The sequence below is a fragment of the Oncorhynchus masou genome, chromosome 5 (assembly GCF_036934945.1).
Source record: "Oncorhynchus masou masou isolate Uvic2021 chromosome 5, UVic_Omas_1.1, whole genome shotgun sequence".
Classification (NCBI taxonomy): Eukaryota; Metazoa; Chordata; class Actinopteri; order Salmoniformes; family Salmonidae; genus Oncorhynchus; species Oncorhynchus masou.
In genome coordinates, this window is record NC_088216.1 from 46,690,847 (window position 1) to 46,702,593 (window position 11,747).

General features: G+C 42.9%; 1 protein-coding gene across 1 annotated transcript; it reads left to right on the forward strand.

Annotated features, from left to right (window-relative positions):
* Positions 1–763: 763 nt before the first annotated feature.
* Positions 764–8,542, forward strand: LOC135527012 (cytokine-inducible SH2-containing protein-like). The gene is made up of 3 exons (XM_064955681.1): positions 764–1,199; positions 3,538–3,707; positions 7,695–8,542. Exons 2-3 carry the CDS (start codon positions 3,566–3,568, stop codon positions 8,162–8,164), a joined length of 612 nt encoding a protein of 203 aa, XP_064811753.1. The 5' UTR covers positions 764–1,199; positions 3,538–3,565; the 3' UTR covers positions 8,165–8,542.
* The last annotated feature ends 3,205 nt before the right edge of the window (positions 8,543–11,747 follow it).

The following is an 11,747-nucleotide window of genomic DNA, read 5'->3' on the forward strand; positions in this document are numbered from 1 at the left end:
TTTAGTCAATTTTAGAATAAGGCTGTACCGTAAGAAAATGTGGAAAAGAATCTATGGGTCTGAATGCACTGTATGCCCCCTTTATTTATCCTTTGGTTCTGACTACAGAGTGAATATTGTAAGAACGGCCCATGTTCTGAACGCTGTCACTGTACATTTCAAACGTGCTGAACAAATAGTTATATTGACTACCTCCATCCTAGCTCGCTCATTAATGTCTTAATTGAAATTAAGGATTGCCTCATCCGCTCGTCATCCCCTTATGCCATAGTTTGTACATCTCAGTTGTCAGTGGAAACCACATTTGTTTAACCTTATCAGGTGTGTTTTTTTTAAGGCAGTAAATGAGACTGAATTAACTGTTTTGCTGCCAGACAAGGCTCTGCTTATAACCAGGTGTAGCAGTGGTAAGGATTCACTCCATGGTGCTGAAAAGAAAGCTCTGCTATTGGGACAGCTTTATGTAGGCCCGAACAGTTTGTGGACACCGTTTGTCACCATTATAGTGAATTTAATGTATTGTTTAGTGTCGTGTAGTGGCTTTGCTGGCACTGAGTTATAAAGGGGCGGCCCAGTCAATTTGAGTCAGCTTTTCTGGAAAGTCCTCTACTTGGAAGTCATCAGCTGCGCATTACTTGTGAAGCCAGCTGGGCCGCTTCCATAGCCCTGTCGCGCGGCAGAGAAGTAAACGGAGCACGTATGGAGCCAATCGAAAAGCAGCGCAGGTCATAAGCGCAGTTCCGAGAAACCGAGTGGGCAAAATTGGCCCCTGCCACCGCCGCCGCTGAAATACAAAGCTATTCTTAGAATTAGATTCCTAGAACTTCCGTCAATCCGCAAAACTGAATTTACAGGAGAGGCGTTTTCTCGCGGTCTTTCTGTAGAATAAAACATAGAACAGTTGTGTCTGGCGAGTGGATCACTGCGTTGGACCTAGCCTATCTATCTCTGCCAAGGTTGACACTGACACATTTCCTTATCACCAAAAGAAGTTAAGATTTTTTTTATTTTTGGAAAAATATCAGAATAGTCTGTTGAGTTAATGAGAAACATTTTTTTGTCGGATTATTGGCGCCATGACAGCATGAACTCAGCGACTGTTCCTACAAATTAAGAATCACTGGATCTGTTAAATAATTATATAGCCTATCACATTTTTTTCAACTGGATTGAATTTCAGTATGATTGTGTGTTCAAAGGTAAGTAAAATGTATTGTTGGAACAATTATTAGGCTAGGTAATAATGCTTTCTCCCTATATGCTCATTTTAATTTCACACTGACTTGTGCTGAGAAAATGTAGCTTCAGTTTTGACATCAAAATTCAGTATTAGCAGAGATCGTATTCGTTGTATCAGGCGGAGTGTAAACAAAGCCAGTATAATTATTAAAGGGTTTATGATATTTATGATTTTATATTCGAAGATGAAATTAGGCCTTTAATCGACAAATGTCGGCACATTATGGCTGTATTTTTAGCTGAAACGTTGAATGTTAATGGACCTTTTATCCAGAATGGAAGCGATTGCAGGTCAAGAATTCGGATTTGACCTTGTGACCTACATTTTCTTATATATCTCATGCTAGTAAACACATTTGGCCATGAGGCTGAGAGAAAATATTGCAGTTTTAGAGCTCAGGGATTTTTGAAAGACGGGACAATGCCATTTTTTGATTGTTTAATTCTAACATTAGATTAATTAAAATATGTAGTACAAATCTCCAAACATGTTTTGTTTTGTTTTATAACACTATTTAATGCTCCAGGGCAAATTTTGTTAGTATTTTGGCATGTTTGTTTTTCTAGATTTAGAACATAAAACAAAATGCATAAAGCAAACATTACCCCACAGGTTAAGCACAGCAAATACTTCAATTCTTTAAGCATATGTTGCAGAAAAGTGATACAAATATTTATTTCAGAATATATATAAAGAAATATTGACTCCATCAGTAACAGAGAAACAAGCCACTGATGGAGTTGATGACAGATACTCAAAAACAGACATTTTTGCATATGTAAATGTAAAAGTTCACTACAAACATTTGTAAAATATGAAAAATGATTCATTTGAAAATCCCCAAATGAAAACCTTTCTATCAGCTCTTTCAACAAAAATCTGATGGAAATGTATTGCACGACATGTAATGAGGACATACCTAAGGGATCCTTATGGTATGGCTGACCCTGCTCATTCATGATTTAGGATTTTAGACAAATCTGACAACGTTGACCAAATCTCTGGACATCTTTTAGGATTCACAGTTTTGGGAGAAATATTCTTTAAAGTCACAGAGGACCATTGAAAAAAACTACATAAGATCGTTTTTCAATTATTAATATCCATTATAGGCAGTTTTTACAATTCAAAACACTTTTTGGATAGTTTGAAATGGGATTCTTTGCTCCGGAGTAGAGCATTTCCAAGCATAGAGGCAACATAAATAATATGGAAAGTATTTGGAAAATCCCCCATAAATGTACATTTTAAGCTCAAATAATGCAACAAAATATTTTGTTCTCAACAATAGAAATAAGGTTTCCCTGCCAGACAAGGATTGTCCCAACTTTCAAGAATCTCTGAGCTAATTTCCTGCTATTCTATGCATTTTGCCATGAGGCTGAGAGAAAATGGTTTAGTGTTAAAGATAATTTCCTGTCATTCTAAACATATCTTTCATATTAGGTGTCCATGTGCTATCTGGGGGACCAGACCTCCAGGGGAGGGGATAGCTGACAAGTATATTTCTCTGCTCTGCTGACGAGTATTTTTCTCCACTCACACAGGAGTACTAAAGGCCTAGTGTACTAATTTTGTCCACTAATATTTGTATTTAGATATATCATAGGGTGTTTGCAGCACCCTCAGCACCCGTACTTCCCCCGGCTGTGATGGTTGATACTAAAAGTAGGAAAGAATCTTCATTAGGCTACAGATTCCTGACACATTTACATACATAACATTTGCCACATTGTATGTAATGGCAGCATCAGTGCCTTCCTGCACCCTGTCTGACCGTTTAACAAAGTGCTTCCTATGGGTTCATATCAGTGGAGGCTGCTGAGGGAGGACGGCTCATAATAATGGCTGGAACGGAGCGAATGACAGGGAATCAAACACATAGAAACCATATGTTTGATGCATTTGATACAATTCCACTGATTCCACTCAAGACATTACCATGAGCCCGTCCTCCCCAATTAAGGTGCCACCAATATCCTGTGGTTCATATATCCCCATTTGCCAAGTCTTGAAATACTGTTTTTGTAGTATGATATTCACTGATTTTCATCAGTCATGATTTTCTCTGGGTGTCCGACAGCTCACGCTTTTTATTTCCATAAACATCAAACACAAAGCAAGCTACATGAGCAATCTCTCCCCCTCCCACCACTTATCTTATTTGCCAACATTGTGGGGTGGAATTCACAACCATTTTGCCACGCCTATGACATATGTTTCTGTCTCCATAGTAACTATTGTGTTACAGCCTATCCTATCCATGCACTAAATGGACAATCCTTTCCTCACCTCAGGGCTCTGTTGCCAGGGCCACCTCCGGATATGATTGTCAGGACGATGAGCAGCATGCAGCAGGATCATGGTGAGAGAGGAGGGTCATGTCAGAATCCAGCGGCCCCTCTCTACGACTCTACAGAGGACCTCTGCTGCATAACCAACACCTTCCAGTACCTGCAGAACTCAGGTACGCCTGCTAAATCAAATCAAATCTATTGTTATTGGTCACATACACGTGTTTAGCAGATGTTATTGCGGGTGTAGTGAAATGCTTGTGTTTCTAGCTCCAACAGTGCAGTAATATCTAACAAGTAATATCTAAAAATGTTACAACATATTCCCAATACACAAATCTATGTAGAATAATGTAATTAAGAATATATAAATATATGGACGAGCAAAGTCAGAGTGGCATAGACTAAGATACAGTAGAATAGTATAGAATACAGTATATTCATATGAGATGAGTAATGCAAGATATGTAAACATTATTAAAGTGAGTAGTGTTCCGTTTCTTAAAGTGGCCAGTGATTTCAAGTCTATGTATATAGGCAGCAGCCTCTATGTGCTAGTGATGGCTATTTAACAGTCTGATGGCCTTGAGATAGAAGCTGTTTTTCAGTCTCTTAACACACCACTTTTAATCCATGCCCCCTCCCCCATTGTGTGTATGTGTGTTTAAAAAAAATATATATTGCCAGCTAGCAAGTTAGCCACCCCATCACTTCCGCCTCTAATGGCTTGCTAGGTTAACGTTAGCAAATCAGTTATTTTTGATTACCTGATTCAAATAGTTAGTTCTGTTGTTTACGTAGTATTCGTGCCCTGTAGTATCAGATATGGTCCGCAGGAATTATTCATCACACATTTGTTGACCAGCTAAACTAGCACAATACAAAATTAAAGTTGCTAACTAACTATCCTAGCCAAGTTAGCTAGCTGGGTATGTTTTTTATTTTTTTTATTTTTTATTTCACCTTTATTTAACCAGGTAGGCTAGTTGAGAACAAGTTCTCATTTACAACTGCGACCTGGCCAAGGTAAAGCATAGCAGTGTGAACAGACAGCAACACAGAGTTACACATGGAGTAAATAATAAACAAGTCAATAACACAGTAGAAGAATTAAAAAAAGAGTCTATATACATTGTGTGCAAAAGGCATGAGGAGGTAGGCGAATAATTACAATTTAGCAGATTAACACTGGAGTGATAAATGATCAGATGAACATGTGCAGGTAGAGATACTGGTGTGCAAAAGAGCAGAAAAGTAAATAAATAAAAACAGTATGGGGATGAGGTAGGTAAATTGGGTGGGTTATTTACCGATGGACTATGTACAGCTGCAGCAATCGGTTAGCTGCTCAGATAGCAGATGTTTAAAGTTGGTGAGGGAGATAAAAGTCTCCAACTTCAACGATTTTTGCAATTCGTTCCAGTCACAGGCAGCAGAGAACTGGAAGGAAAGGCGGCCAAATGAGTTGTTGGCTTTAGGGATGATCAGTGAGATACACCTGCTGGAGCGCGTGCTATGGGTGGGTGTTGCCATCGTGACCAGTGAACTGAGATAAGGCGGTGCTTTACCTAGCATAGACTTGTAGATGACCTAGAGCCAGTGGGTCTTGCGACGAATATGTTGTATGAAGTATGTAGCGAGGGCCAGCCGACTCGGGCATACAGGTCGCAGTGGTGGGTGGTATAAGGTACTTTAGTAACAAAGTGGATGGCACTGTGATAAACTGCATCCAGTTTGCTGAGTAGAGTATTGGAAGCCATTTTGTAGATGACATCGCCGAAGTCGAGGATCGGTAGGATAGTCAGTTTTACTAGGGTAAGTTTGGCGGCGTGAGTGAAGGAGGCTTTGTTGTGTCATAGAAAGCCGATTCTAGATTTGATTTTGGATTGGAGATGTTTGATATGAGTCTGGAAGGAGAGTTTACAGTCTAGCCAGACACCTAGGTACTTATAGATGTCCACATATTCTAGGTCGGAACCATCCAGGGTGGTGATGCAAGTTGGGCGTGCGGGTGCAGGCAGCGAATGGTTGAAAAGTATGCATTTGGTTTTACTAGCGTTTAAGAGCAGTTGGAGGCCACGGAAGGAGTGTTGTATGGCATTGAAGCTCGTTTGGAGGTTAGATAGCACAGTGTCCAAGGAAGGGCCAGAAGTATACAGAATGGTGTTGTCTGCGTAGAGTTGGATCAGGGAATCGCCCGCAGCAAGAGCAACATCATTGATATATACAGAGAAAAGAGTCGGCCCGAGAATTGAACCCTGTGGCACCCCCATAGAGACTGCCAGAGGACCGTACGACATGCCCTCCGATTTGACACACTGAACTCTGTCTGCAAAGTAGTTGGAGAACCAGGCAAGGCAGTCATTAGAAAAACCGAGGCTACTGAGTCTGCCGATAAGAATATGGTGACTGACAGAGTCGAAAGCCTTGGCCAGGTCGATGAAGACGGCTGCACAGTGCTGTGTTTTATCGATGGCGGTTATGAAATCGTTTAGTACCTTTAGCGTGGCTGAAGTGCACCCGTGACCGGCTCGGAAACCAGATTGCACAGCGGAGAAGGTACGGTGGGATTCGAGATGGTCAGTGATCTGTTTGTTGACTTGGCTTTTGAAGACCTTAGATAGGCAGGGCAGGATGGATATAGGTCTGTAACAGTTTGGGTCCAGGGTGTCTCCCCCTTTGAAGAGCGGGATGACCGCGGCAGCTTTCCGGTCCTTGGGATCTCAGACGATATGAAAGAGAGGTTGAACAGGCTGGTAATAGGGGTTGCGACAATGGCGGCGGATAGTTTCAGAAATAGAGGGTCCAGATTGTCAAGCCCAGCTGATTTGTACGGGTCCAGGTTTTGCAGCTCTTTCAGAACATCTGCTATCTGGATTTGGGTAAAGGAGAAGCTGGGAGGCTTGGGCGAGTAGCTGCGGGGGGTATGGGGGGGGACCTGTTGGCCGAGGTTGGAGTAGCCAGGAGGAAGGCATGGCCAGCCGTTGAGAAATGCTTGTTGAAGTTTTCGATTATCATGGATTTATCCATGGTTGGTTACCTAGCCTCAGTGCAGTGGACAGCTGGGAGGAGGTGCTCTTGTTCTCCATGGACTTTACAGTGTCCCAGAACTTTTTGAAGTTAGAGCTACAGGATGCAAATTTCTGCTTGAAAAAGTACCCCCTGCCATGCCCTCTAGTGCGCTACCTTCAAGACTACCCATTCCAGGTATGACGTATGATGGCCATCTGGCAACCATCCCTGTCAAAGGAAGGGCACACAGCAGCTCTAGCGTCCTCCCATTGAGGGCCAGAGGTTATTACCTGACTGCGTGTATTGGTTCCTGACTTCCCTGAACAGTTGCATATCGCAGGGACTATTCGATGCTATTGCAGTCCGCCACAGAATGTTTTTATGCTGGTCGAGGGCAGTCAAGTCTGGAGTGAACCAGGGGCTATATCTGTTCTTAGTTCTGCCTTTTTTGAACGGAGCATGCTTATCTAAGATGGTGAGGAAGTTACTTTTAAAGAACGACCAGGCATCCTCAACTGACGGGATGAGGTCAGTATCCTTCCAGGATACCCGGGCCAGGTCAATTAGAAAGGCCTGCTCGCAGAAGTGTTTTACGGAGCGTTTGACAGTGATAAGGGGTGGTCGTTTGACTGCGGACCTGTAGGATACAGGCAATGAGGCAGTGATCGCTGAGATCCTGATTGAAGACAGTGGAGGTGTATTTGGAGTGCCATTTGGTCAGGATAACGTCTATGAGGGTGCCCTTGTTTACAGATTTAGGGTTGTACCTGGTGGGTTCCTTGATGATTTGTGTGAGATTGAGGGCATCTAGCTTAGATTGTAGGACTGCCGGGGTGTTAAGCATATCCCAGTTTAGGTCACCTAACAGAACAAACTCTGAAGCTAGATGGGGGCGATCAATTCACAAATGGTGTCCAGGGCACAGCTGGGAGCTGAGGGGGGTCAGTAGCAGGCGGCAACAGTGAGAGACTTATTTCTGGAGAGATTAATTTTTAAAATTAGTAGTTCGAACTGTTTGGGTATGGACCTGGAAAGTATGACATTACTTTGTGTGTGTGTGTCAGTGTTAAAGTCTGTGTAGATGCTGTAAGATGATTTACAACACAGTAGTCATGTGTAGTAACATGTGGGTCTGTTTCTGGCTCCAGGTTGGTACTGGGGGTCTATTTCAGCCAGTGAGGCTCGAGACGCTCTTCTGAAGATGTCAGCGGGAACCTTCCTGGTACGCGATAGCAGCCACCCCCTCTACATGCTGACCCTGTCAGTGAAGACGGCCTTTGGCCCCACCAATGTACGCATTGAGTACATCGGGGGTCGGTTCCGGCTGGACTCCAGCTCTCCAGGCCCCCCTCACTTGCTGTCCTTCCCTGATGTCTGCAGCCTTGTACAGCATTACGTGGAGGACCCTTCTCAACCTAAAGCCAAACCCAGGTCGCCCCAGCCCGCAGTGAAGGGCAATGCAGTACTGCTTAAGCTGCTGCGTCCCCTACCCCAGGCCTTCCCCTCCCTCCAGCACCTTACCCGCCTCACCATCAACCACCACACTGACTGTCCGTACCAGCTGCCCCTGCCATGCCCACTAGTGCGCTACCTTCAGGACTACCCCTTCCAGGTATGACGTATGATGGTCATCTGGCAACCATCCCTGCCCAAGGAGGGGCACACAGCAGCTCTAGGGTCCTCCCATTGAGGGCCAGAGGTTATTACCTTTTGCTTATAGGGTCAGAAATGGCCTCAGCTCAGCCGGACAGTGGCACCATGGGAAGCAAAGTGCAGTGTTGTCTGGGAAGAGTAGAACTATACACATCTCACTGGGCCTTGGGCTTCTCATACAGACACACATGAACCAGACTCCTAAAATTAAATTTATATAAACATTTATACTGTTTACTTTAATATTTTGTCAAGGATTTTATAAGAATTACATTATATGAATTATTTGTCAATTAATGCAAATAAATATATTTTATAGTAAAAATTGTAATAAAAGATGTCTCTTGTTCATCTTGTCTAACCCATAATCTATTCTAAACCATCATTAACAGACTTATAGAAGGTAGCAGTAAACTGAAAAGGGGAGTAATTACTCTACCAGGAATTATAGATAGTGTAATAATAAAACCAACACCTTGCTGCGGTACGCCCTATTATCTTTCACAGATGGAAGGATGCTGATGAAAATGAAACACAACAGGTTTCATAAAACACTTACATGGCAAAATTGTTAGCATTGAGCGCTTTGCTGGGAGCATTTCCACGGACACATTATGCCTGAGGTGGTTTCCATGAAGTGGATTTAAGCTATGCTGAGAACATCTCTTATCAGGATTAGAGCCAGAGCCATGGTTATTAATACACCAACAGAGGATGGGGTGTACTCACACTCACTCACACGTACAAACAGAAGCGCATACAAACACACACACAGACGCACATGAACATTAACCTGCACGGGCACACACACACACACACACACACACAGCATTGTGAAGCATTAGAGACAGGCTGACTATTTTGTCAACTTTACGTGCCGCGTTCATCCAGTTATCAAGTCGGAAATTTGAGTTTAATAGTTCTGACTACGAGCACATGAATCCGGCATAAGTCTATTTTGTGACAACAAAAAACACACATATTGCAGTCTAGACAATGGGGCACGGGCACCCCTGGCGTAGGTTCTAAACTGTGTGGTTTCAGTCCCTTTCTACCCAGAGAGAAGAAACCCTGACTGTACCCAATCATTTCTGTCCGACTTTTTCCCATCAAAGCTTTTTCTACCACCAGCCCTCCTCCCTCTTCCTCATTGGTCTGTTTCACCTATGTAAAGCTAGCCACAATAAGGCTTAGCCACAATAATGGAATATGCGGTTCGCCTTCAAAATTAAAATCTCTAATTGAAAGTAATACAAATGGATACAAATTGTGGTATCATGCCATATTTGGGCTAGATAAGAGAGAACAAAAGTTGGAATTATGTTATATAAATTCAACAAAAAAACAGCAGTTAGTTCATTTGACAAAAAAAAAACATATCAGTTGAACCAATATTAGTGTCGAAGCTCATATTGCGGGACTCTGAAACCACTGTGAAATGAGCCACGTTAATCTTACCAGTCAACCTACTATGTGTATTGGACATTCATATTGCACTGTACAGCCTTACCTATGGATTGTGGATCACTGAAATGTGGTATCAGTCTACTCAGTGACAGTACAGTGCAATATGAAAGTCTAATATGCATAGTAGGTTGACTAGTAAGCGTAGTGTGGCTGACTGGGGAGGTGATTTCCCACATTGCAATATGAATGTTCAATACGTACATGTGCTGAATAGTGAGGTGAATTCCCACAGCTAAAGTCCCACAATAAGTGCTACAACGCTAATATTTGTAAAAAGAAAAACTCTTCACAGTTGTGTTTTTTGTTGGTGTCATTGAGTGGGCTGATACCCAATTTTGTGAATAGGTAAGGCTGTATAGTAAAATGTAAGTATGCCCCCAATTTTAATTTTAATTTAACCTTTATTTAACCATGTAAGCTAGTTGAGAACAAGTTCTCATTTACAACTGCGACCTGGCCAAGATAAAGCAAAGCAGTGCGACAGAAACAACAACAGAGAGTTACACATGGGATAAACAAGCATACATTCAATAACACAATAGAAAAAAAAGAAAGTCTATTTACAGTGTGTGCAAATGGCATGAGGAGGTATGGCAATAAATAGGCCATAGTAGCAAAGTAATTACAATTTAGCAGATTAACACTGGAGTGATAGATGAGCAGAAGATGATGAGCAGATGGTGGTTTGTTGTGATACTGGTGTGCAAAAGAGCAGCAAAGTAAATAAAAACAATATGGGGATGAGGTAGGTAGATTGGGTGGGCTATTTACGTATGGACTATGTACAGCTGCAGCGATCGGTTAGCTGCTCAGATGGCTGATGTTTAAAGTTAGTGAGGGAAATGTAAGTCTCCAGCTTCAGCAATTTTTGCAATTCATTCTAGTCACTGGCAGCAGAGAACTGTAAGGAAAGGCAGCCAAAGGAGATGTTGGCTTTGGGGATGACCAGTGAGATATACCTGCTCGGGCGCATGCTATAGGTGGGTGTTGTTATCGTGACCAGTGAGCTGAGATAAGGTGGAGCTTTACCTAGCATAGACTTATAGATAACCTGGAGCCAGTGGGTCTGGCGATGAATATGTAGCGAGGACCAGCCGACTAGAGCATACAGGTCGCAGTGGTGGGTGGTATAAGGCGCTTTGGTGACAAAACGGATGGCACTGTGATAGACTGCATCCAATTTGCTGAGTAGAGTATTGGAAGCTATTTTGTAGATGACATCGCTGAAGTCGAGGATTGGTAGGATAGTCAGTTTAAGAGGGCAAGTTTGGCGGCATGAGTGAAGGAGGCTTTGTTGCAAAATAGAAAGCCGATTATGGATTTGATTTTGGATTGGAGATGTTTGATATGAGTCTGGAAGGAGTGTTTGCAGTCTAGCCAGACACCTAGGTTTTTGTAGTTGTACAAGTATTCTAGGTCAGAACCGAGTAGTGATGCTTGTCGGGCGGGCGTGTGCAGCGAATGGTTGAAAAGCATGCAATTGGTTTTGCTAGCGTTTAAGAGCAGTTAGAGGCCACGGAAGGAGTGTTGTATGGCATTGAAGCTCGTTTGGAGGTTTGTTAACAGTGTCCAAAGGGCCAGATGCATACAGAATGATGTTGTCTGCGTAGAGATGGATCAGGGAATCGCCCGCAACAAGAGCGACATCGTTGATATATACAGAGAAAATAATAGTCCAGAGAATTGAACCCTGTGGCACCCCCATAGAGACTGCCAGAGGACCGGACAACAGGCCCTGTTGGTGAACCAGGCGAGGCAGTCATTTGAGAAACCAAGGCTATTGAGTCTGCCCATAAGAATACGGTGATTGACAGAGTCGAAAGCCTTGGCCAAGTCGATGAAGACGGCTGAACAGTACTGTCATTTAGCGATGGCGGTTATATTGTTTAGTACCTTGAGCGTGGCTGAGGTGCACCCGTGACCAGCGGAGAAGGTACGGTGGGATTCGAAATGGTTGGTGATCTGTTTGTTAACTTGGCTTTCAAAGACTTTAGAAAGGCAGGACAAGATGGATATAGGTCTGTAACAGTTTGGGTCTAGAGTGTCACCCCCTTTGAAGAGGGGGATGACCGCGGCAGCTT

Bases quoted from the DNA above. Each gene is read 5' to 3' on its own strand.
- LOC135527012 (XM_064955681.1), top strand. From the start codon at position 3,566: ATGATTGTCAGGACGATGAGCAGCATGCAGCAGGATCATGGTGAGAGA. The intron at 3,708-7,694 runs GTACGCCTGCTA...TTCTGGCTCCAG, and splicing joins CCAGTACCTGCAGAACTCAG to GTTGGTACTGGGGGTCTATT.